The 27,780-nt window shown below is 44.9% G+C and overlaps 1 protein-coding gene across 2 annotated transcripts in view; it reads left to right on the top strand.

The window, feature by feature from the left end:
- Window positions 1-5,451: 5,451 nt before the first annotated feature.
- The window catches only part of mpp1 (MAGUK p55 scaffold protein 1), a 64,073-nt gene continuing 41,744 nt past the window's right edge, over window positions 5,452-27,780 (top strand). Inside the window, exon 1 of one of the 2 annotated variants that reach the window (XM_078211635.1) lies at window positions 5,452-5,950. In XM_078211635.1, coding sequence (XP_078067761.1) covers window positions 5,822-5,950 — 129 coding nt within the window. In that variant the 5' untranslated portion in view covers window positions 5,452-5,821. The remainder of the gene's footprint in view (window positions 5,951-27,780) is intronic. The other variant, XM_078211634.1, reaches the window with a different exon arrangement.

Raw genomic sequence — 27,780 nt, 5'->3', positions numbered from 1 at the left:
TCTCCCACTGTCCAAAGATGTGCTGGTTAGGTTGATTGGCCATGCTAAAATTGCTCCTAGTGTCCTGAGATGTGTAGGTTAGAGGGATTAGTGGGTAAAATATGTAGGGATGTGGGGGTAGGGCCTAGGTGGGATTGTGGTCGGTGCAGACTCGATGGGCCGAAAGGCCTCTTTCTGTACTGTAGGGATTCTATGACTGGTATTACGACCACCCCAGTTGAGTTCCCCAAAAGTTATTGATCTGGACAAAACCCCTCGATTTGACATCATCTGGCTGGATTGGAAGATCCTTTCATACACACACATTCATACAGATTAGAAGTGAGAAATGATGGTAAGTAAATATAAATAAAGAGGTACGCAGAATGATTTTTGACTTGCAACGGGTAGATGATGAAGCATATGGCCATTATGATTTGATTCCAGTCGAGTTGACTTCAATAAGTGGATAGCCAGTTTCAACATTGCAGTAGAGTTGACCTCGGTCAGAGAAGCAGGAAACCAGGCAAGTTTCTCGTTTCTCGTCTCTCACCTGTTTGTTCCTCCTCATCTCACTAAAAGTTGGGTGGGACGAGGTCATAAGATCGCACCCAATGATCCTAACCGCAAGCTAATCCTGATTGACAGTCTGTGGTTTCTGCTTTCTAAAAGAGGGAACTTGGGGGTCTGAGGGGGGAGGGGAGCCTGAGTGGGGGTCTGTGGGTGAAGGGGGCCTGAGTAGGGGGTCACACTCTATCTGTGTGGTGTGTTGTGGGGTGGGGGGGGGAGAATAATTTCCTTTACTGAGGGGTTGGTGGTGCCCTCGGCCCCTTGTGATCCAACACACCAAGTCCATGGCTGTGAAGACCTGTAGTGAAATCCGCCCAGTGTCGATCCAGCTGGAGGGGTTGCTGGACAGCGGGAGGCCATTGCATTGGCCTCCAAGCTCACAAATGACATGGCAAAGAGGCCATTTGATCATTTATTGGGTCCCTGCCCGCTCTGGCAGGGAACTCAATTGCGGACCGTGGGTGGGACTGGGGAGCATCGCGCTGGCTTTTGCGCCCGATTCTCCGGGTCATCGTGATTCACAATCAAAGCTAGCGGGCCCAGAGAATTCCTCCTGTGGTATAAAATGTAAAACCAGCTCCGGAGACAGGGAGAGAGAGAGAAAGAGAGAAGCAGTGACAGGAATGGAATCGGGAATTTTATTATTTTAATGATTTTGTTACAATCCAGATTCAGAATATTGTTCATTCAGATTCGGCGAGATAGCGATATGTCTTTATAGGCCTCGGCAAGTCGACAGCAATTGTTGCGCTTCATGTACACATAAAAATCATACAAAATCAGAGATTGTAAAATACATTATATTACATTAACTTAACTCTTGGTCCTGATAAAAACTGCACATGGCTGTACCCGATAAAACCAGTTAAATCAATTTTGGCAGAAGGAGGATTTATATCAATGCATATGGTGTTTGTCAAGTTCTTCTCTTCATAGATTTTGAGAACTTCAGGGCTGGAAGTGGTTTCTATATGAGTTTGTGAAGATTGGAAATACTGGGTTGTTCTGTTTGTGGAAGGTCTCCAATTCTGGGGGTTCCAGCCTTTCACAGTGTCGGGATCTTCCGGTCCTGCCGATGTGAACAAGATCTGAATGGCTCGCCACCCACACCACAGGGCACTGAAAAATTCCAGGTTACAATTTTAATTAAAAACTCAACTCTGGAATGCGAGTTATTCATCTCCCCATTCTATCGCCTCTAAATCTGGAAGGTAGGTCGGTTGCAAATTTCCCGCCCCTCGCCTCCCTTTGATTTGATTTGATTTATTATTGTAGAATGTATTGGGATACAGTGAAAAATATTGTTTCTTGCGCTATACAGACAAAACATACCGTTCATAAAGACATAGGGGAGAAGGAAAGGAGCGGGTGAAGAATGTAGTGTTACAGTCATAGGTGGAGAGAAAGATCAGCTTAATATATGGTAGATCCATTCAAAAGTCTGATGGCAGCAGGGAAGAAGCTGTTCTTGAGTCAGTTGGTATGTGATCTCAGACTTTTGTGACTTTTTCCCGATGGAAAAAGGTGGAAGAAAGTATGTCCGATTATGCTGGCTGCTTTTCCGAGGCAGCGGGAAGTGTAGATGGAGTCAATGGATGGGAGACTGGTTTGCATGATGGATTGGGCTTCATTCGCGACCCTTTGTAATTTCTTGCAGGAACCATAACAAGCTATGACACATCCAGAAAGGATGCTTTCTATGGTGCCCTGTTATAAGGGGTTAAATTTCTCCTCTTAAGAATTCAAATATTCTTATTTCTTTGGTTTCAAAATCGGGTTTAAAGCACGTTCAATGTTCTTTATCTAGTGATTTATTTTGCTTCAGTATAGATCTACCTATAATATAGTTTTGTTGTGTTTTTACCTGGAATTTATAGTGCAGCAGTGTAGTATTTTTCTGCCTTGTTCAAGAGTAGACCTAGTCCTAGTGTACACTCTAGGAATTCAAGGGTAGATTGTTAACATGAGGCACATTAGACCTGGTCCTTAGTGTATAAGGTTAATTTTAATTCATTTGAGGTACAATCTATCTCTGAATGCTGGGGTGTGCACAGGTAAAAGACTGAACTTGAAACAATGTGTTTTAGCAATGTTTTAATTTATGCAAAGTGCAGAAAAAAGTGACATGTGGAGACACTGTCCAACTACTCAATAGTCAGAGTGGCCAATAAACCTATTTGCTGCTTTGTAATTTTAACCCAAAATAATGATCCTTTTTCCCAGAGATAAGGTTAAATTCCAAGCATAGTTTTTTTTCCCCAATGAAGCAATTTGTTTTCATGTTAAAGAGGTCATAGTCATCTGCTATCACTGGACTTTCAAACAATGTTGTAATCAGCCCATGCAAGTCAACAGAAGAGTTCTGCTCTGGACACTCTTTGTTCCCCAAATGTAGTTGACTTGTGGTCAGAAATCTTTCTTTGACGCATCAAAACCTGACTGGGGCTAAAGTTTCATTTCTGCAAAAACAGTCCCCCACCTCACTGTCTTTAGTTGACAAACTATCGCTGGTTTCTTACAATCACTGTCATCTTTGAACATATTGGGTGGAATTCTCATCCACCTTCCCAGAAATTGAACCTACCCTTGGATTCCTAGAGTATACACCAGGACTAGGTCTACTCTTGTACAAACACCTGTTGCCTAGTACCCACTTAATTTCTGCCCACCACCCACTTAACCCGCCTGACTCGGGGTTTTATAATATTGCTAGAACCCTGATGATATATTACCAACCTACAGAGCTCAGAATGCACAATGGGAACTCCAGTGAGTAAAATCAGATGGGAAGAAGAAGAGACCCTCAAAGGTATGTCAACAGCACATTGAAGGGGCCAGGAAGAGCAGGACTGCCCCAGAAATGGAGTCTAAGCCTGTGCTGTCTTTGGGCTTCCCTCTTATCACCACCCCATCTCCTTGACATTCACTGGCATTAGCATCACAAAATCCCCATCAACGTCCTGAGGGTATCCCTTGACCAGAAACTGAACTGGACTAGACATATAAATATAGTGGCTACAAAAGCAGGTCAGGGACTGGAAATTATGCAGCGATTGACTCATTCCTCACTCCCCAAAGCCTATCCACCATCTACAAAGCACAAGTCAGGAGTGTAATGGAATCCTCTCCAGTCACCTGGATGAGTGCAGCTCCAACACTCAAGAAGCTTGACGCAATCCAGGATGAAACAGTCCACTTGATTGGCACCCCATTCAACAGCTCAAACATTCATTCTCTCACAGTGGCTGCAGCATGTACTGTAGATGTACCGCTGCAATTCTCCTTCAAAAGTACCTTCCAAACCCACAATTCCTACCACCAAGAAGGACAAAGGCAGCAGATACATGGGAACACCACCACCTATAAGTTCCCCTCCAAGTCACTCACCATGCTGACTTGGAGATATAATGCCGTTCCTACACTGCTGCTGGACCAAATTTCTGGAACTTCCTTTCTTGCCTACACCACATGGACTGCAGAGGTTCAACAAGGCAGCTCATAACCATCTTCTCGAGGGCAATTAGGGATGGGTAATAATGCTTAATTGACCAGCAATATCCACACCCAATGAAAGAATAAATGAAAGTACCAGGCAATAGTGGCCCTGATTCTCCCCATCCCCTAAGTCTTACCTTGGTGCTGGCAGGTTACTTCCAATCCCTGGGAGTTAAAATAGCTTGGGATGTTGAATTCATTTCTCACTGACCACAAACCTGCTCCCAGAAAAAATCATAAAACCATAAGACATAGGAGCAGAATTAGGCCACTCGGCCCATTGAGTCTGCTCTGCCATTCAATCATGGCTGATATTTTTCTCATCCCCATTCTCCTGCTTTTTCCCCATAACCCCTGATCCCCTTATTAATCAAGAACCTATCTATCTCTGTCCTAAAGACACTCAATGACCTGGCTTCCACAGCCTTCTGTGGCAAAGAGTTCCACAGATTCACCACTCCCTGACTGAAGAAATGCCTCCTCATCTCTGTTTTAAAGGATCGTCCCGTTAGCCTGAGGTTGTGCCCTCTGGTTCTAGTGTTTCCTACTAGTGGAAACATCCTCTCCACATCCACTCTATCCAGGCCTCCTTCTCATCCTTAAAATCCTCAAATCCTTCTCATTATCACTGCATTTTCCATCTTGCTTGCAGAAAGCCAGTGGAGTGCATGGGTTGTCTCTTTGAGAACTACAATAGGAAACCTAGTTCATTACAACAGTCAGTCCTCATTGTGTCTATAGCCCAGAAGCAGATAGGAACACCCCAGGTACAAGGTGTGGGGAAAGAGAAGAATGTTTTGAGGTTGAAAGAGGAGAGAGCCTGTGATGGCAGTGACTTGAACTTTCTTTGTGGATCTCGGAAGAGCCTTTGCTTCCTGCCCAGCAGGCTGATATACCCCACCTCCTGTGTTTCCTTTCGATTGTCCTGTTTTGGAAAATTACTGCAGTCCTCTCTCAGGGCACTGACACTCAGGACACTGCTGCCACCTTGTACTGGGAGACTCGGCCATTCTCTCTTGATCTGTTTGATCTCTCTGGACATTGTCACAGCTCTAACTGGAGACACGATCAATTTGCTTAAAAAAATCACTGTCCTCATTTGGGATAGTGATCACTGTTCATTTTGTCGGCTTACTTGAGATGTTGTCACAATCCATATGGTAAGTTGCATTTCCACATATTTAGCCAAACACTTGTGCCAGTGTTTACACTCCTTACAAGAAGCTGCTATTGCTGTTGTCTACTCAGGATGCATCTTGTTTATCAATGCAGTGATGTTTTAGAGATGTCATCCGTATTTTGTCCAGTTTGGCTGTGTCCCCCATCTGTCATTGACAGAGGCAGGAGTCCTGCAGTGATGTGTAACAATTCCACTCAAATAAATCCTTACTCTGCTCTTGTTGTTTTGACAGAGTATTCCCCTGTTCAGGCGATTGGTGCAGTCCAGAGAATGCTGTCAGTATGTGCACGCACACACACATAGTCACACAGTGCTGATCAAGAGGAAACAGCAATAACCACTCACAGATGCTTATGACTGGATCAGGCGTGACTGAGGATTTATTGTGCCTATCACATTCCTTGCAATCTGTCAGCTGAGCTGCACTTTAGACTCTTGTGTAGTCAGGAAGGGATTTATCTCCCAGTTCCACACACCCGGTTCTCTCTCTTCCTCCCAGCCTGTCAGTGTAACAGGGTCCATTGCTGCTCCAGCCTTACAAGGGGCTCTTTTGAAAGACACTGCAGAAGAACTACAAGGGCTGACAGCTTCATCATCATGACTCTAAAATCCAACAAGAGCGAGCCCCTTGGCCCTTTCGCTGCCTTCGAGAGCATCAATAGTTGTCGGACTCCACTGTCTGATCTGTACCTGGAGCAGCTACTGCAGAGCAAAGGCAAGCCTGAGGTGAGTACTGTCTCTGAATTCACCCGTCTCCCTTACCCCTGCTGATGCTACTGCTGTGTTAGTGTTTATTGTTCACCATTGTGAAAAAAGGGGACCCTGCACTCAACCCTTTCTCTTCCCCTCACCTCCAGCCCTTGTCACTGCTGCTGTGTTAGAGATGGTGAGTGCAGAGCCTGTGCATTCAGCTAACTGTAGCTGCTGTTTATTGTTCGTCTTTCCCAATGGCTGGGTGATTCTCTGCTCAGCTGCTCCATTCGTCAGGGTTAATAATAGACTGCATCATTAAATCACTGTGAAAGTGTGGCCCGTGAACTGCTCAATAGAGAACTGTTTGTATCCTGATTGAGTCCTGCAGGTGATCTATCAGCCCAGCCTGGGTGCAGGTACATACACTGACCATTCCACTTAGTTTCTGTTTGCGGAATATTGTAGTGCTCATTCGCATCAAAGGAATCACTCAAGAATGGTTTCGATGCTCAGACTGAGAAATTAGTCAGGGCTCACGCTTCTAATCATCAAATGTATGGATGAGGACAGAATTGACTTAGCACCATTATCTCCCATGCAGAAAAGTTGACGTATTTAACACTGTGTAAACTTGGTGATAATTCAAAGGTGAGAACTTTATTGAAGCCTTTGTTTTTAAGTTTATTTATTAGTATCACAAGTAGGCTTACATTAACACCGCAATGAAGTTACTGTGAAAATGATTGAAATGGAAGGAAGATGTTCAATGGTAACACATTAACCTTAATGTCAAAATGTTGTCAGTTTGAACCGCACTCTGGGGAGAAAGAAGAAAAAAGACTTGCATTTATATAGGGTGAGATTTTCTACACGCCCCCATGGAGCGGCAGAGGTGGCCCACCATTGGCTGGAATCTTCTGGCCCCGCCACTGTCAACGTGGTTTCCCATTGTTCGCGCCCTCCGCCATGACGGAGAGTCACAGTTGATGGGACCGGAAGATCCCGCCAGCAGGAATGGCTGGGAAATCCCACCCATAGCGCTTTCAAAACCACCAGAAATCTCAAAGTGCTTTCCAGCCAGTGAAGTGTAGTCATTATTATCATCATAGAATCCCAACAGTGCAGAAGGAGGCCATTCGGCCCATCGGGTCTGCACTGATAATGTTGGAACAATACATAATCCAGGCTTGAAACTTAATCACAGTACTTTTTCGACCAGTTAGAATAGGGTAGAGTCCCTTCAGTGCAGAAGGAGGCCATTTGGTCCATCATGCCTGTACCCACAACAATCCCACCCAGGTCCTATCCTCATAACCCCACATATTTAGCCCGCTAATCTTCCTGACCTCCAGGGGCAATTTGGCATGGCACATCTTTGGAGTGTGGGAGGAAACCGGAGCATCCAGAGGAAACCCACACAGACACGGGGAGAACGTGCAAACACCGCACAGTCACCCGAGGCTGGAATTGAACCCTGGTCTCTGGTGTTGTGAGGCATTTTTGAATTGCAGCCCCCACACTCGCAATCAAATGATTGTCACAGTTGCCATTGCACTATTCAAAGAAAAACAAAAAAAATCTCCCAGTTTCCAGACCAAAATTTGTATCTCAACCAACATCATGGAAAAAAAACAGTTTATTGGGAGATTCATCCTTTTGCTGTTTGTGGGATCTCAAAGTATGCAAATTAGATGACACATTTCCCCACATCACAACAGTGACTACACTCCCAAAGCACACCACTGGGATGCCCTGAGGTTGTGAAACTCTTTCTTTAAGGACTTGGGCTCTAAAACAGATGCTACTGTGGTGACAGAAGTCACACAACACATTATTTAGAGAGTGAATATGTGCAAATGTAAACCTGATTGACTGTGGAATCGTCAAAATAATTGCAGAAGCAACAGAACATAAGGGATCAAGTCAACAAAGGAATTGGGGAGTAAAAATAGTTTTTGGGATTAAGGTGATCATTCGTGGAGTTGTTGATACTGAGGCACTTTCTTGCAGTAATGCTGTGTGTGGGCTCCACATGCTGTGGCCTGTACCAGGATGATTATAAGATTAGGCCATATTGCTGGGAAATATTAGGATTTAGGGAAAATTGGAGTTTGAAAGGGTCCATTGTTAAAAAAGTGTGGGATAAATAGCTGAACTATAATGGCCAGTATAGTTAACAGTCTAAACGCAAGGAAATACCAACACTGAAAAGAATGATTTTCTTGAAAGCCAAGGGTTACAGAGTCCTATCCGGAGCCTTTGTTAGCCCAATGATTTTATGTGGTCCTGAATCAATGCTGATAGGGAAGGATACAGTTTGATCAGTGTCTGTTATCATAGTTACTATTGGCCTTTGTGTCTTTGGACTAAGGAGGGAGGGGTTGGAAATCAGCTGGAATTCTCACTTGCTTTAGATCACTATCTTGTGGCTGAAAAATCTGCTTGTGTAGCTGTCAGGTGAGGAAAACAGTAATTGCAATGTGCTGATTCCCATAGAAAATAGCCCACTGGCATCCCACTGGACCCAATCTGAAAACAATGGGGTAAACAGAAGGTGACAGACATCAAAATTGATCACTATTTTTTGAACTAAAATGAACCATGTCACCTCTCATTTGTGTTACTGGCCAAATGTGTCCAGGATGTCTGTTATGTGTTGCTGCATAAGAGTGCAGCTAAACTGTACAACAAGCTGGATTTTCCTTCCTCTATATGAAAGGGAAATTAGCAGTGATGTGTGATCCTCCCCATCAGAGTTCCTGCTCTGTCTGGATGATGTTCAAAGTCAAAAACAATCAGGGTGAGAATTTGGGATCATTTGCATTTGCTTTTATGCCCTACAAGTGTCTTTAGAATTCCAAAATGGTGCTTGAGACGCGAGTGGACACCTTTGTGGGGAATTGTACTGGGAACCATGTTGATGTGGGTGTGAGTGCATGCTCTGAAGGGTCACTGGAAGTATGCAGAGCAGACAGATCAGGACGACAGTCAGTGTGCGACACTGATTTGATGCCAGCGGTGCCAACTTGGAGCTCAGCATTCCAGCAAACTCCCTCTCTTAACCTTGCCCAGCTCAATCCACGTTGAGCGGAGTAATAGGACTCTCCACCAGTGCTGCTTCAAGGGATCACTGACACCTTGCAGGTGAGTTGTTGGCTGGTTTCTTCTGGCTGATGCTATGATTCTACAAGTGATTGGTGCTTTGTATAGTTGTTTAAAGTTGCAGCAGTCGACAGGGAACGGTATGCAGGTGCTGGAGGGGACTTTGCTGACTTGAAGGCTGCCAGCTGCTCCCAGACACGGGTGCACCGAGGAGCATTCCCTTTGGAATACAGCATGATTTGGAGAAAGGACAGTGGATACACAGAGCAGGAAAAGCTGCTTGAATAAGGAAGACGCAGGGAAAAGGTGTCGAAGCAGGAGGCCGTATCCACTAAGGGCATTGGGGGAACAATCCAGCCACCCAAATCTCAGCAGTGGACAATGTTTGCAATGTTCAAACTTCAGTGAGGACGTCCTCATGGACGTTTGCCACCAGCTCCAACCTCAGAGCAGGACAGAGACTCCATTATCAGTGATTGTGAAAGTGGCTGCAGTGATGAGCTTTTATTGTTTGGCCCCTTCCAGACTGGAGTGAAAAAATTTGCAACAGTTTGCAGTTTGGGCCACAGTTTTATATAAGGGAGGTCACTGAGCCTTTCTACTTAATGAGAGCTAACTACTTTTCAATCTCTCTTGCCAGAGAGAAACGGGGGGGAAGATGCATGCAGCTTCACTAAGATTGCTAGTTTACTCATGGTGAAAGGTACCTTTAACTGAATGTACATTGCGTTGTAGATGCCACATGTCAACTCTGCCCTGTACGAGAATTAATGGGTATTCCATTTCCTCCAGCTGATGTGTGACCATACAGTGAAATATGCAGGTCAATGACAGGTACCCAGGCAATGGTCATGATGCTTTCACTCTGCACATTCCACAGTGCCACTTTCACCATGACCAACAAGAGGGTAGCAGCTGAGCAACATGGACCAGAAGGCTGATGTCTCTATCGTACAACCCACACACACGCATGCAGCATGCATGCATTGAAAGCCAGCCTCCCACATGAATTGTGATGAAGCTGACCATTACCGCACTGAAACAATGCCTGAATGAGGCCTGCATTACAGCAGAGAGCATGTCATGATTTGTGGTGTTCTGCTGCATGCTAAAGAACATCTCCATCATGAGGGGACAGGCCTTACCACCATTCGTATGATGAACAACGTCAACCTAGGAGACTCCTTCCTGCCCAAGCTGGGGTGGCGTGGCTGTCATGGTTGAATAGCTGGCAATGAGTGCAGTTGGTGAGTGTGAGTCTTATTAAGTTGAGGATCAAGTGGAATATACAAATGTCTGGTATGAGTCCTGATTGATAGAAATGATTGGTGTGTGTGAGGGAGGTGTGGTGAATAAAGCGGTATGCGATGGTAGGTGGGATATGGCATTTGAAGATGCATTCACTGGCCTTGAGTGCTCCTGTGAGGTCAATGAACTTCCCTTTGGGACTTCTCTATTAATCTTGTGCCTGCAGCTCTCAGAGACTAAAACTATCGTGGGGCCAAATGATAGCATCTAAAACTGGCCTCCATCTCAACGCCAATGTTTTAACCTTAAAATGCTTTAGGCACTGAGAGCTCAAAGTTTGAGCTCTACAACTGCTGTGTAGTCAGCACCAAGAAGCTAAAACTCCTGTAAATGCTGAAAAAATGAACTGTAGTAAATGCTGATGTGTGTGGATTTGGTGCAGGAGCCGCCCTGCAATTTCCCTTCCTCTGGCTCTAATTTCAACATAAAGGTCACTTTTGCACTTGCTATGCTTCTAGTTTGGGCTGGTTCCATGTGTTATAATACTTAAAATATTTTCCTTATGTTGAAAATCTTGCCAACAGGGTGGGGGAGTCAATTTTGTAGATATTACCAGCTAGCGCTTCAAAACCTTAGTCTTTGTGTACAAAACCAGCAGGACATCACCTGTAATGGCAATTTGGCCGGGATTTTCCGACCCTAACTTGATGAGGCGGGTCAACCCTTTCAACAGAACCCAACAATCCCAGTGGCGGACCCTGGAAAAATCCCTCCCTTTGAATTCCAGTAGCTGAGGATTCCCTTCCTCAATTTATTCTTGTTAAAAAAACATTGGGGATTGAGGTTAGGTTCAGAGGATATCAATCATCACAGTTTGTGAAAATTCAATATTATATTTGGAACGTTTTGAATTAGGTTCTGTTTCAGCACTGATGTAAACCTGCCAGGTAGATCTCACAAATGCGCCAATTTAAAAAAGAAATTCAAAAAAGAAATGGAGATGGTTTGACAATGATAGTCATTTGAGCCTCTGTGTTTTCATGCTTGTTGTGAATTTGTGTTTCTTGGCAGCTGCACTTGGCTTGGGTGTCAATAAGTTGAGATCAATTCTGACAAAATTTAAATAACGTCAGTCCATGATCCATCTCCTGATTCATTGCTTTGAGCTTTTAATGTTCTTTCCAGATCAATCTATTCAGTGCCACAAAACAGATAAGCTAATTATTTGTGCTCATAGAATGGTATAATATAAAAGGAGGCCATTCGATTCATTAAGTCTGCACTCATAGATCATAGATTTCATAGATCAATTCAGTCAACCCTGCTTTTCCACTCTTTCCCCAGGTACTTGCAATACTTTTTCCTTCAAGTATTTACCCAACTCTCTTGTGAAGGCCTGATATTGAATCTGTAGCCCCCCTGGCAGTACATTCCAAATCCTGACCATTCACTGTATAAAAAAGTTTTTGCAGCGTCATCTCTGGTTTATTTGTCTATCAACTTTGCCCTTTGGCTATCAACCCATCAGCCATTGGAAACAGCTTCTCTTCATTTACTCTGTCTAAACCCTTCAATGGTTTTAAACACCTCTATCAAGTCTCTGGGCGAGATTTTTCAGCCCCTTCCACTAGCATGATTTTCCGGTCCCGTTGAAGTCGATCCTCTTGGCGAGTTTCCTGGCACAAGCCTGTATATCTTCGTGGGACTGAAAGATCCCACTAGTGACCAATGACTTGCCGCATCTGCCAAGGAGAGGAAGAATCCTGGCCTCTGTACTCTAAGGCGAACAACCCCCCAGTCTGTCACTTAGCTGTAATCACTGTACCCTCACCAAAGCCTTCTCATCTAAATGACAAGTCCAAGTTTACATTACATTGAGACTTTTCAATGCACTGATTGTGCCTGATTTGTGCCACCATCTTGTTTTCAACTGACAAGAGTGGACACAGAGTGACAATGGATCATACTGAATAAAGCTGGGACTGCTAGAAACATCAGAATTTATCACAGCCCTTTCTGATGTTTTTCTGTTTCCCTCACTCGAGCATGGCACGGTTAATGTTTGGTAGGACACAATAAGCCACACAAGCAGCCATTCTAGCTGAGGGGTTCAATCAGAGTTATATATGACTATGAGACCATGACCTGTCATTACATCTCTTACGTGTCCATGTAATAGATAAGCAAAAGGAATGGCAGTTGAATTTGCATTCATTTTATCTATACGAAGATTCCAACCCTGGCTCACCCAATAGTTCAGCAGATTTATCCTGTGAAGAGCTGAACTATGCAATTCTGATTTAGCTCGTATTGGTTGTGCTCATGGTGAGGGCAATTGACGTCAGTTCCCATGGGCTGCTAGAACAGTAAGGCCCAAGTTCTTATGATACAAGCTGGATGTGAGTGTGTGTGGACTGTAGCTGGGGATGGATCAGGCTTGTTTGTGGTATGTTCCTAACCTGTCTCTCCTGTATTCTTCCCTGTTTGCCATGGCAAGCCACCTAATTTAATTTCGGATTTAATAATATTTTGATATTTGAAATAAGTCCTTCTCCATATATGAAGTGATGATGAGAACTTCTAACCCCAATCTCCAGAGCACATCATTACCCACGCTTCTAATCACTGCAACATCCCTTTGCTCTTGTGCCGTTTTTGCCTAGAGTACGAAATTCTACCTCGCAGAGACTGAGTGGCAACTCTCAGACGCTTCCTCCTACCTCCCCCTGGACCACGACCCGACACTGAATGTCAAGCCGCTGTTCCCAGCACTGTCAATTACCTCATCTCCTCTGGAGATCCTCCCTCCACAGCCGACAACCTCATAGTCTCCCAACCCCGGACAGCCCGCTTCTACCTGCTTCCCTGAATGCACAAACAGGACAGCCCCGGTAAGCCTATCGTGTCAGCTTGTTCCTGCTCCACTGAACTCATTTCCTCCTATCTTAACTCCATTCTCTCTCCTCTTGTCCAGTCCCTTCCCACCTACATCCGCGATTCCTCCGATACCCTTCATCATATCAACAACTTCCACTTCCCTGGCCCAAACTGCCTCCTCCTCACCACCCATGTCCAATCCCTCTACTCCTCCAGGATGGCCTCAAAGCTCTTTGCTTCCTCCTCAAACAGAGGTCTGAATTATCCTCATCCACCACCACTCTGCTCCGTCGGGCTGAACTGGATCTCTCTCTCACTCAACAATTTCTCCTTTAACTCATCTCACTTAAAAGGTGTGGCTATGGGCACCCACATCCCTGTCTCGTTATGGGTTATGTGGAGCATTCCCCATTCCAGTCCTACTCCGGCCCCCTCCCACACAACTCCTTTATCGGTACATTGACAACTATTTTGGTGCCGCTTCATGCTCTCGTCTGGCCCTGGAAGAATGTATCAATTTTACTTCCAATTTCCACCCCTCTATCCCCTTCACATGGTCCACCTCTGACAATTCTCTTCCCTTCCTTGACCTCTCTGTCTCCATTTCTGGTGATAAACTGCCCACCAGTATCCATTACAAGCCCATCGACTCCCACAACTACCTTGACTACAGCTAAGAATTCCATCCCATTTTCTCTGCTGCATCTGTTCTGACGATGCCACTTTCCAAAATAGCGCTACCGATATGTCTTCCTCAATTGTGCTTTTCCACCCACTTGTTGTCAGGGCTCTTAACCGCGTCCAACCCATCTGTCCAACCCGCTGTCACTCCCTCCCCTCCTTCCCAGAACCAGTCCCCCTTATCCTCATTTTTCACCCCACCAATCTCCGCATTCAAAGGATCATCCTCCGCCAGTTCCGCCAACTCCAGCATGATGCCACTACCCAACACATCCTCTCCTCACCACCCACCCTGTCAGCATTCAGCCGGGGCAGTCCTCTCTGGGACACCCTAGTCCACTCCACCATCACACCCAACACCTCACCCCTTGCCCGTGGCACCTTCCCATGCAATGCCAGACCCGTTGACATTTTCCAGCATTTTTTGTTTTTGTTTCAGATTCCAGCATCCGCAGTATTTTGCTTTTATCCTTTTACTCCTACCATTTGCTTTTTATCTTTCAGCAACCCACTATCCAAACTGCCACTTTACCTTTAATAGCATCTTCACGCAAGATGGTATTAAAGGCTCTGAATAATGACCCCTGGGGAGGGCTTTTCACAGCCGATTGATTATTCCTATAAAGGAATCATCACAAGGAGAGGAAGCAAGGGCAAAATGTTGGCAAGAAATGTAATGCAAATCATAAAAAATGGAACCTCATACTGAGCTGACATGTATACACCCATTGTCATTTTTTGATGGTAGCAGATGGACTGTCATGCAAGCATTTTGCACTTTAATAATTTAAGCCAGCACCCACAATGCTATCAGGAGCCAGATCTGAATGTAGCTGCTGCATGCTGAGTTTTCCCAGTTCTGCTGTGAAATGGAGTCGGGAGCTGTCAGCTCCAGAAGGTAAGTGCTTCTTATGTACTTCTCCCAGTACCTCTAGTGAATCATGGCCTTCCATATCTGTGATTGGCAACCTCTCCCTGTCAGTCATTGGCAACCTCCCCCTGCCAGTCATTGGCAACCTCCCCCTGCCAGTCATTGGCAACCTCCCCCTGCCAGTCATTGGCAACCTCCCCCTGCCAGTCATTGGCAACCTCCCCCTGCCAGTCATCTCCAATTTACAGCAGGCCCCGTGTTCTTTGATTCTCCCTCACTGTAGCCTAACATGCGATTCCAATTGTTGGGGTCTGTACCCCGAGGGCCCTCAGCTGTAGCCTCCTGCCACTGGATTTACCACCAGCCACTGGTCATTTGCCCAATCGACTGGCTGCTGAGTGGAAGAAATCATCTGGATCCCCAGCCTTGACCACCGTCCACACCTCGCCCCCAAAACCTTCCATTTCCCTTTACATATTGTGACCAATATTTCCTCCTTGATGGGTGTGCTGGTATTATTTAACTTTATGTCTTTTTTATGGCCCCTATTACAGTTATGCAGTTGTTGATTACATGGGATTTACAACCTCAATGCAATGGCATTGATGGGAACATAATATATTATTGAACCCTTAATATATCAGATCATTAGCTCAAAATATATTCATGAATAGGTGCACTGTATGCCATGTATAAAGTACATTCATGCAAAGATTATTCTTTTGATTAACGCAGCAAAGCTGGAAACAAAATTTCATTTTCATACTCATGGTCTGATCCTTAAGATTTTGGCCATATAGATCTTAACTTCCTTCCTGTTGGTACTGCTTCCAGGTCAAGTGTTGCCAGGATAACATGGACCAATATTATTTCTTATCCAAGAAATTTAAGATACAATTAATCTCTTTACAATTGATGCAAACTTTTCAAACCTCTCATACATTCTTAAAAACAATTACAGATTCCACAGAAGTTTTAAAGGAATTATAAATTGTCCTTATTATATTGCTTCTGGGCCAAAGATTGTAACAGAATAAATAAGGTCCAAGCTGCTTAGTCTATTGGGACAGAATCCCTACAATGTAGAAGGAGGCCATTCAAACCATCGAGTCTGTATCAACCACAATCCCACCCAGGCCCTATTCCCGTAACCCCACATATTTACCCTGCTAATCCCCCCCGACACTAGGGTCAATTTAGCATGGCCAATAAACCTAACCCACACATCTTTGGACTGTGGGAGGAAACACACGCAGGCATGGGGAGAAAGTTCAAAACTCCACAACGACAGTCACCCGAGGCCAGAATTGAACCCGGGTCCTTGGCGCTATGAGGCAGCAGTGCTAACCACTGTGCCACCATGCTGAAGGGGAAATTCCCTGCTAGATAGGGATCAGTTATGATTGGCGACTTCCTTCCCTGTGGCCTTGTCATTGGGGCATTGAGCATTTGGCCATGAGATGGAGGCCTCCGTATGCATGGTGCTCCACTCTCCCTGTTGTAAGCTGTTTGGGGGTAGCTCTCCGATGGCAGGAATGCATTGGGTGGTCCTACCCTTCGCAGCTTCCCTGTTATTTTCCAGTTCCCCCACCTCCAAGCTCACCACAATGGAGCCAGGAAAATTCAGTCCAATGTCCCTGAACTTAGGCCTGCTGAAACTGTGCTTGTGTGAACATTTGATGAAGCAGAATAGTATGTGGATGTGATGCACACCAGTACAGAATGGAGCACTGACCAACATGCTTTTTTTTAATACTTTTCCAATTCAATCAAATCAAGTCCAAATCATAGTCTCAACAAGTTGAGACATTTCCAATCCAGGCTGACAAGACAGGGCATGCAATCCTCTACCCTGTCTTGGGCCTGATCTGCATGAGCCAAGCTGATTGGAATAGGCGGAGAATTCCTCCTCCAAGGCTTGATCTCATTTGCATCTTAGCCAAAAGGCTGAGATGTCACTTTTAAAAATTGCTTCATATGAAAACATATGAAGCTCAAATGCAACCCAATGACCTCAACCAAGTGCAGCATCTGCATAACTACACTTGATCTTAGCCAAAAGGCCAAGAACACTGACCAACATGCTGCTACCTTGATTTGTTTAACTGCAGGGGTATTTAAACTTTTTCATGTGCTGCACTCATATGGGAAGCAATCTTCCAGGCTCACCAGCAGTGTGAAGCTTGGCAAGCGGGGGAACTTACGTGGCGTGAGGCCAAAAATTAATTTCCTGACAATGGGATGTACTTTAGCAATTTTATTCTCTGGATTTTACAAGTAGATCAAAGCCGGATCGAGCTTCTTGATGAACAATGTTGGGAAGCTCTTTTGCATATATTAGCATGTCATGCATGCTTATTAAAAGGCCAACTAACCAAAATTAAATTCCCTGCCATGACTGCATGGCATGTGCTTGACAAGGTAGATTTGTTTAATGATTGATGGTGAGATGCCATTGTGTTTTCCTCTACATGGAGTTCTGTAAATGCCAACCTAAGCTTGATACCAAGTGGTGGCAGCGTGAATTCTGTGCAGGATCACCAAGGAAGGCAGGAAATGGTAGCGGGGAAGTGGCCTGGCAAAGATAGAAAGGATAGTACAGAGTGTCCGGCGAGGCATAGTGTCCGGGGAGGGATGGTGCATGTGTCCGGGGAGAGGGGATAGTGCCCGGGGAAGGGGAATAGTGTCCGAAGAGGGATAATGCAGCATGTCCGGGGAGGGGGAGTAGTGTCCGGGGAGGGATACTGTCCAGGGGGCCGGTGGAATAGTGTTCGGGGGCAGGGATACTGTCCGGGGAGGGGTAGTGTCCAGGGAGGGGTAGTGTCCAGGGAGGGGTAGTGTCCAGGGAGGGGTAGTGTCCGGGGAGGGGTAGTGTCCGGGGAGGGGTAGTGTCCGGGGAGGGGTAGTGTCCGGGGAGGGCTAGTGTCCGGGGAGGGCTAGTGTCCGGGGAGGGCTAGTGTCCGGGGAGGGCTAGTGTCCGGGGAGGGCTAGTGTCCGGGGAGGGCTAGTGTCCGGGGAGGGCTAGTGTCCGGGGAGGGCTAGTGTCCGGGGAGGGCTAGTGTCCGGGGAGGGCTAGTGTCCGGGGAGGGATAGTGTCCGGGGAGGGATAGTGTCCGGGGAGGGATAGTGCAGAATGCCCAGATGCCCTTTAAATATGGTAGCTGGTCCTTCAATTCCATGATGTAATGGCTGGGACAGTGGCTGCCTGCGTGTTGCACTGCAAGAATCCGAGAGCTCTTCATGGGTGCATTTGTAATGAGCTGAACAATACAGATTGCATGTCATTAGCCATTGTGCCCCGCAGCGAAAATCATTCCCATTTCCACACCCACACTAAATCTAAACTCCAGAAGTGGGGATTCCAGCCCAGGAATCCTCTCGGGGTCGATTTGCAAGCAGCCTCGACAGGAAGTTTCAAGTTGCTATTTTCTTTTCTGAAAAATGTACTTTAAAATTTGTAAAGCTACATTACAAAACATTTCAGCTTGAAAATGGCAGAAAGTGCTGCAAAACATGACCTGCCCCATACAGTGCCACTCTTCAATGCCTCTGTACAGTCGACATTCATTTGATATTTTCAATTTACGTTCCATGTCAGGCAAACAGCCTGGGGACAAAACGTTTCAAATTGAAAAACTACACAAAGTACAACTGAATGCAACTTTCTTTCATATGTTTGTCTCTATGGTTTCTCAATACAATTTCAACACTTTTGCACTCACATTCAGTGCCTGAGGCTTCTACACATTTTCCAGCCCCTCTGTGTTGATTGATGAACTTGACAGAAATATAAAGAAGTTGTAATGAAGTGGTGAAGGGCGGTTGCCCTATTTTGGATCCAAAAATGTGGACACGTAACTGCCTTCAGGAAAGGAAGGTGGGAGGAATAATGGCATTGCGTTACTTTTTAAAGAAAACAAATTCTTGCATTGTTGTCTGAATTTTGGTTCTTTTAGCTATCCTATCCTGTGTGGACTTAACCAAATTGTCTTTAAGGCTTTCTTTTCCTCTTGGTTCTATGACTATCATTGGTCAACTGGTTTGTCAGTGTGGCTGCAAGACCAGAGGAAATGATTGGCACCAGAGATTAGAAGAAAGAGCAGTTAGAATGTGGGACAGATGCTCATCAAAAGTAGTTAAATAATTTCAATTCATTTTTTTGACATATATTTTAAAAAGTCAGCATGCAGCCCATGTACACCAACCAGCTGTGTTTAATTTTTAATATTTATTCATGGTGTGTAGCTGTCACTGGCTAGGTCAGCATTCATTGCCCAACACTAATTATCCTTGAACTGAAAGGCTTGTGAGGCCATTTCAGAGGGCATTTCAGAATCAACCATGGTCACATGTGGGCCAGTCCAGGTAAGGATGACAGATTTCCTTCCCTAAAGGACATTAGTGAACCAGATGGGCTTTTACGACAATGGTTTCATTGGATTCAAATTCCATAATCTGTCATGGTGAGATTCAAAGAGCACTACCTGGGTGTCTGAATGCAAGTCTAGTGACAATATCACTCCACCACCACCTTCTCCTGTAATGTGGACATCATTGGGGACTGGATGACGTGCTGACATTCGTGGACATGAATAAAAGGGGACCAGCCCCCCACCTTTCTTAGTGTCATTTTGAGATACCAACCCAGTTGATTGCTGTTGTTATAGTTGCTGTAAATGGAATCAATTGAACTTGACTGGAGAATACCTGTGAGATCAGAATTCCCACCTACATTATGCAGCATCATTTAATTGCTCCAGTTTCGAGCAGCATGAATAGCTGCTCTAAACTAAATTAAACTAAAATAGCTCAGACACAGACTTAGACAGAGTGTGAGGGGAGGGAGAAAGGTGGTGAAGAGGTAGAGCTAGATCAGAGATGAAAGCTGACCTTCATGTTTATGAATAACATTCCCAAAGGATAGCGAGTGAATAAGGAAGATGAGGCCAAGGACAGAAGGCTGAGATCTCTGGAGCAATGGTGTGGGAGTCACAAGCTTTCACTGAAGACACTGCGGTGACAATTTAATAGTTGCTACAGGTAAAAACCCGAGGAGATGAAAAAATACTTCAGTGTCTTGATGACTGAGCGATGAAGTTTCCATCTCTAAACCATTTGGACTGGGGAATAAGGGTAATCTTGGGTAATTGGCAGCAATGATCCTAAGGTTATGAAATGCAAAAGAGACCAGCATTCTGCCTGATTGTTATAAAGCAAATGTCCCACCACTGCAAATATATGTCAGGAATCATTGGGTGAGAATAGGACTGTGATATCCTCCACTGTCAGATTGCCTGCTGGCATTCAAGCTCATGGGTAGAGAGATAAATTCCTTGTTTTATATATTTCACTGTCTTCAGGTGTGGAGTAACATGGAGAAAGTGGGAAAATCAAAAACATCCTGTTGAGATCTGGGAATTTTATATATGGAGGACATAGTCAAGAGTTGAGTAATGGAAATTGTCGCACTAGGTTGAATTCTAAACATCAATTCATGAGTCCAGTACAGATTTCTGTTTTCAATGTGTTATCTATGGTTATTCAGATTCTTCTTCCTCTGTGCCTCTTTAACCTTTTCTAGTCCTACAACCGCCGATGCTTTGCTCTCCATCTCTGGCCTCTTGTGCATCTTCCAATTCCTCCACCATTGGAAGCCATGCCTTCAGCCATCTAGGCCTTGAGTTTGGGGTTTCCCTCCCCAAACCTCCCAGTCTTTTCATCTCTCCTCCTCCTCCTTTAAACCTACACCTTTGACCAAATAGTGCCTTCTTTGCCTCTGTGTTAACTTTTTAACTTCATGAAGTGCCATAGGCTGTTTTATTAAGTTAAAGATGGCATATAAATACAAGCTGTAGTTAATAAATTGAAGACTGTCTGTAATACAGAAAATTCCGAATGGTCGGTTGGCTGAAGGGAGATTCATGCAAGAAGACCTCTCTGGTCTCATAATTCATGTTGTTATGAAAGGGTCAATTGTCCTTTCTCTCTGGTATGTATGTTAAATCTGTTAGTGGTCAATTGGCCTTTGTCTGAGAATATGTATCAGGCTGTGAATGGTCACTGGTCTACAGGAATGTGTAGTCAATACCCCAATTTGTTTGAAAAAAATTGCATTTGCCCTCCATTGCTCATTGTTGCTTTGTAGAAGCTCACTTTCTATGCTAACTGCTTAGGTTTTCTCAGTAGTTCTCGGCTTCTTACAAACACAATTTCATCCAAATGTGATTATTGATCCTATGCCTGGGAAGGTCTGCTAACTCCTTTCACTCATGGACAGAAAACAAGAAAAAGCTTATCCCCTGTAACCAGAACCCCCTCTATTACCCGCTTTTATTTTCTCTCATACTTCAGTACTTGGGTCTGTGCTCATTTATATTCTTCTTTCAAGCCGGAAGTAATCCATCCCACACAATTTTTAAATTTGTTCTAAGATTGTGCAACATGTTTGTTGCCTGTCCCTGATATCATGAAAAGGTGTCGGGGCCACTCAGAGGACATTTTAAAGTCAGTCGCTAAGTGGGATAGCAGTGACAAGCTCCCTTCAGTCAAGGACATGAGGAAACTAAACAACTGTGACAATCCAGGGACTCTCATGGTTATCTTTCTGCGGTTAATGCAGAAAGATTTCTTGAATTCAATTTCACAATTTACCATGGTGAGATTATTGACGCCAAACTCCAAATTGTTGATAGCTTCATATATCTCAGACTTTGCAATCACCAGCAATAATCTGTCACATGGACATTGCAAAAGCTGCAGCTGTTATGTCCAAGCTGAGTAACAGAGTGTGGAAAAACAACAACCTGACTGAGAAAACCAAACTGCAAGTTTACTGCTTGCATTTTCATAATGTGGAGACGCCAGCGTTGGACTGGGGTAAACACAGTAAGAGTTTTAACAACACCACGTTAAAGTCCAACAGGTTTATTTGGTAGCAAATGCCATTAGCTTTCGGAGTGCTGCTCCTTCGTCAGACGGAGTGGATATCTGCTCTCAAACAGGGCATACAGAGACACAAAATCAAGTTACAGAATACTGATTAGAATGCGAATCTTTACAGCTAATTAGGTCTTAAAGATGCAGATAATGTGAGTGGAGGGAGCATTAGGCACAGGTTAAAGAAATGTGTATTGTCTCCAGACAGGACAGCCAGTGAGATTCTGCAAGTCCAGGAGGCAAGCTGTGGGGGTTACCGATAGTGTGACATGAACCCAAGATCGCGGTTTAGGCCGTCCTCATGTGTGCGGAACTTGGCTATCAATTTCTGCTCAGCGACTCTGCGCTGTCGTGTGTCGTGAAGGCCGCCTTGGAGAACGCTTACCCGAAGATCAGAGGCTGATTGCCCATAACCGCTGAAGTGCTCCCCCACAGGAAGAGAACAGTCTTGCCTGGTGATTGTCGAGCGGTGTCCATTCATCCGTTGTCATAGCGTCTGCATGGTTTCCCCAATGTACCATGCCTTGGGACATCCTTTCCTGCAGTGTATCAGGTAGACAACGTTGGCCGAGTTGCAAGAGTAGGTATCGTGTACCTGGTAGATGGTGTTCTCACGTGAGATGATGGCATCCGTGTCGATGATCTGGCACGTCTTGCAGAGGTTGCTGTAGCAGGGTTGTGTGGTGTCGTGATCAACCATGCAGACGCTGCCTCCTGGACTTGCGGAATCTCACTGGCTGTCCTGTCTGGAGACAATACATATCTCTTTAACCTGTGCTTAATGCTCCCTCCACTCACATTGTCTGTATCTTTAAGACCTGGTTGGCTGTAGAGATTCACATTCTAATCAGTATTCTGTAACTTGATTTTGTGTCTCTGTGCCCTGTTTGAGAGCAGATATCCACTCCATCTGACGAAGGAGCAGTGCTCCGAAAGCTAATGGCATTTGCTACCAAATAAACCTGTTGGACTTTAACCTGGTGTTGTTAAAACTCTTACTGTGCATTTTCATATACACCCCTCTCCAGTGATGAAAACTGGATAACAGGCTGGACAGGAGACAAGGCTGAACAGTTTTCACCTTCGCTGTCTCAGATGTGTCCTCGGCATCTCTTTTCGAGGTCCTGGGACGCCCTAATTCCATCAGCCTACATTCATTACTCAAACAACATTCATCGAATGGATGAATGCTGTATATCTGAAGAAATTCTATGCAGTAAATTGACCAGCAGGATATGACTTGCTGGATGTCCATGCCTTAGCTGGAAAGACAACAGCAAACAAGGTATGAAGATGTCTGACATTGACACAGCCAACTGGGCGACAGTCACTATCGTGACTGACTGTTTGCTTGGAAAGGCAATGAAAGAGATGGGGAGGAACAGAAAGCATGCCTGAGTGACAGGAGGCCTCAGTGAACACAGAGGCCAGCAAACTCTGCACCACTGTCTTCACCAGCATCAGGTGCAGCAGCAGAAATTGCTGAGCCAGAATATGGCTCCTGAGCTAGACCAGGTGATATTTAACACAGAGTTGACCACCAAGGCCAATGGTGGCACAGTGGGACGGCACAGTGGTTAGCACTGCTGCCTCACAGCGCCAGGGACCCGGGTTCAATTCCCGCCTTGGGTCACTGTCTGTGTGGAGTTTGCACATTCTCCCTATGTCTGCGTGGATTTCCTCCAGGTGCTCCAGTTTCCTCCCACAGTCCAAGATGTGCATGTTAGGTTGATTGGCCATGATAAACTGAGTGTCATATTAGGGGATTAGCAGAGTAAATATGTAGGGTTATGGGAATAGAGCCTGGGTGGGACTGTGATCGGTGCAGACCTGATGGTTTGAATGGCCTCCTTCTGCAGTGTGGGGATTCTTTGATTTCTACAGGAGTAGGGATATCTTGATGCCCGAATGATGTGACCACATCAGTAACGTTCTCTTTGAAGGTGCAATCCATTGTTTCATGAGATGGAAAGTTGCAAGTCCAGTGGCACAATTACTAGGCTACTGAACGCTGTTCTTCCTCTTTGTTTCCCAAATTAACACTCTATACTTAGTTTTTAACTCTATTCTTTCCCAGGACTTCAAAACTGGATTTCCTTCCCTCCCTCAGTTTTTCCCATGTACCACCAGAGAAGACATTCTGATTCACCATTTCTTCTGTTTTATTCCTTCCATCCTTGATGATGTCCTGCGCTGTGGGATTTGCATATTCTTCTTGGTTTATCAATAATAAAAATCGCTCTATCAGTGTAAATCTTCATTAGTATGTCAGTCAGCCAATCTGCAATATATAGTCCATGCATTATTCAGTGACTATCTATAAATGGCCATTTGTCTGTGTACTGCTCGACTATTTCTACATGGACATCAGTGAGTATCTTATAACTATATTCAGACAACTGTGTTTTCAGTTACTTAATGGTTATCAAAGAAGGTACTCCAGATAGTTAAATTCACACATTACAAAAATGGATCAATATCCTTCAAGTTAGCTGCCTATGTATTGAACTTCAGACATGGCTTTTAAGTTTCTGAAAATCATTGTGTATTTCTCTGGCAATATTTCAATTAATATAATCAGTCTTGTCACAGTTGAATAGCTGAACTGCATAGTTACTGGTACAATTAGCATTAGAAATTATCTAAATCCTGTTGTGCTCCCTAGTTCTGCTGTTTAATGCAGACATGTGGGATAGGTATTGCTGTAGAAACAGACTTGATCAATTGGGCCAGTGGGCTGACGAATGGCAGATGGAGTTTAATTTCGACAAATGTGAGATAATGCATTTTGGTAGGTTGAACCAGGGCAGGACTTACTCAGTTAATGGTAGGGCGTTGGGGAGAGTTACAGAACAAAGAGATCTAGGGGTGCATGTTCATAGCTCCTTGAAAGTGGAGTCACAGGTGGACAGAGTGGTGAAGAAGGCATTCGGCATGCTTGGTTTCATCGGTCAGAACATTGAATACAGGAATTGGGACGTCTTGTTGAAGTTGTACAAGACATTGGTAAGGCCACACTTGGAATACTGTGTGCAATTCTGGTCACCCTATTATAGAAAGGATATTATTAAACTAGAAAGAGTTCAGAAAAGATTTACTAGGATGCTACCGGGACTTGATGGATTGAGTTATGAGGAGAGGCTGAATAGATTGGGACTTTTTTCTCTGGAGCATAGGAGGCTGAGGGGTGACCTTATAGATGTCTATAAAATAATGAGGGGCATAGACAAGGTAGATAGTCAATATCTTTTCCAAAAGGTAGGCGAGTCTAAAACTAGAGGGCATAGGTTTAAGGTGAGAGGGGAGAGATACAAAAGTGTCCAGAGGGGAAATTTTTTCACACACAGGGTGGTGAGTGTCTGGAACAAGCTGCCAGAGATAGTAGTAGAGGCGGGTACAATTTTATCTTTTAAAAAGCATTTTGATAGTTACATGGGTCCGATGGGTATAGAGGGATATGGGCCAAATTGGCAATTGGGATTAGATTTGGGGTTTTTAAAAAAAAATAAGGGCGGCATGGACAAGTTGGGCCGAAGGGCCTGTTTCCATGCTGTAAACCTCTATGACTCAGCAGGACAGACAAGATTGGAAACTCAACAATATGTGTGTGTAGGGTAGGGGAGGAGGGCAGGGGAAAGCGGTGAGGAGATAGATCTGTGTGATACACCAAGCTGTCTAGCATTTCCTTCTGACTTACGGCTTTATAACTTTGTACAACCATTGAAACTGTGAGCCAAGGATTCACAATAGCTCATTGGATAAACATGCAACATGATCCATTAATCAAATCAGGAGCAACAAAGGACATTTACAGTTCATTTAATGATTGGCTTCACAGGTTCCTGTTTTGCACTGCGGTTGAATCTGTCTTTTCTGTACGGCTAATTAAAAATTTTATTTGTTTTTATCAAACGACGTGATCATTTCTGAGGTGAACTTTGGGACATAATATTCTGATCTGCGTGCATCCCATTTTGATCCCTGAGCTGTGTTGTGTGAGATAATCTTTTGGGGGAGAAAGAGTAGTTGTCCTCCCTGAGTTCAGAGAGAGGAAGCTTGGTTAGAATTCTTGTTGTACATTGCTACCAGAGATCCCTTCTCGAAAGAACATGTGTATGGACACAGAATGATTGTGCTCTGCCGTGATGTGATGCCTACCACGGCTGATCATTCTCTCTTTTAAGCGCACACATGAAGAAGGCTGCTGTTCTCAACATCTACAGATCGCTATCAGTTGATATCTTCAGCAAAAGAGAACACTGGAATATGGGAAAATAAAAAAGAATAAAACCAAAGACACAGATATCATTATGATGAAAATTGACAATGTGTTCCTTGTTATTCTTTGTAGAACTAAGAGACCTTCATCTGGGTGTGTCATGCAGTCAGCTTTTCTGCAGTTCTGGGGAACCTTTATCTCAAACCCTGTCAGTTTACTGCTCACCAAGTTACAGTTCATTTAGTGCATAGTTCAGAAGTTATATGTCTTTGTACAGGGGTTGCATTTTGCCTTTATTGCGTCCCTAATTAAAATGTTTATTAATTTTTGTCAGGCAAGACAATCAAGTCGAAGGTGAACTTTGCAATTTGGAGTTAAAATGCGCTGACCCGTGAAGTCTTAGAATAATCCAATTAGGCTGGGTGCCCTGAACTTTGAACTGCTATGAAGCAGCTTCGTAACTGTTGGCTAGCTTCTCAAAAGTAATCTTGTAGTCAGCAGCTACCAAGGTATTTACAACAGTGAGATAAGGGCTCTGGTGTGGAGTCAGCAACTGGATGTGTACTTAACATTGTTCCGGCTCAATAACACTCAACGCTCAGGACTTCAGCAGTTCTTAGCAGCATCAAATGTGAGTGTAAGCACAACAATCAATATTGTGCAGCAGACAAGTATCTGTTTTATGTACACGGAGGAGTTCGTTTTAGTTCAGATTGTGTAATGTGGTGTCAGTTTCCTTCGCTTCTATTGATTGGCATTAAATGGAGGGGTCTGCTTGTATATTTGCCATTGAACTGGCAAATAGTCCTGAATAAGTGCCAACAGGCAATTGCTTCAATGTAATTAAATATGTTGTAATATTTTTTATGTGTTGGGATCACATTTCGCAGTTTTAATTTTAAATTAGGCGGGACTCTCCCAAAAATATTCTAAGTTCCCAATGAGCGGGAAAATTGCAGTAAATCCCATTTTTCAGCGTGATCTCCAGAATAACTTCTGACACTCTGTGCATCACAGAGTGGCCTAGCAGGATTCATGCTGGTAAGCAGAGGGCGGGGTCTATTCCCGTCTGAAAGGCCGGCAGCATAGTGCTGAGTGGGCCACTGCGCACGCGCTGATCTGTCAGCGCTGAGATCAGTGCGTGCGCAGTGGCCCCCACATTGCCGGATTCCAGATCACTGGCCAGCACATCGCTAGCCAGCGCCACAATCCCCCATTGCTGGCCTTCCGATTCCCCCCTACCCCCCAACTGCTGGCCTGCCAGACCTCCCCAGGCCAGCCGCAGTGTCCTGATTCCCCCAATGACCGTCCCAATCCACCACACCCCATGACCATCTCTGACCGTCCCCCCCCACCCACCACCTCCCCCCCCCCCCCCCACCCCCAACCCCCCTGGAAAGTCCAATCATCCACCCCCACCAGGATGGCCAGCCACAATCCTCCCTCAGCCAGCGATTCCAATGCAGAATGGCTGCAGGTCATCCCCACTGATTGACCTCCCCAGTAGGTCCTGCCCCCTTGGCACTGCCCAATGTCCTGTGGGCAGTGTCAGTTTGCCCATTGGGCAGTGCCAGTGTGCCAGGCTGGCACTGCCCAAGGGGCACCCCTCCTTACCTCCAACCTCTTTGGGAGGCCTCAAAATCCTCTCTTCCCTCCAGCAGGATCAATCCCCCTTATCCCCGTTAGTGGGGAATTGTTGTAAATCCCACTAGAGTGAATCATTCCCGGTGGGCGAGGGAGACTCTAGTGGGACTGGAGACTTCAGTCCCGGGCCCACTAATGAAATGGAAATTGTGATTTTCATGTTGTAATCAGCTCCATGCCAATTTCCGACATGGAGCTGAGGATGCTGAAAAGCATGGTTCTGGAGACACATGGAGGCCGTGATGCCCAGCGGGAAGCCCGCAAAATGGCCCCCGCTGATGTCTC

This window comes from Mustelus asterias, chromosome 4, assembly GCF_964213995.1.
Source record: "Mustelus asterias chromosome 4, sMusAst1.hap1.1, whole genome shotgun sequence".
Taxonomy (NCBI): Eukaryota; Metazoa; Chordata; class Chondrichthyes; order Carcharhiniformes; family Triakidae; genus Mustelus; species Mustelus asterias.
Note: the sequence above shows the minus strand (reverse complement) of the source record. Positions and strands in the feature narration are given on the sequence as shown.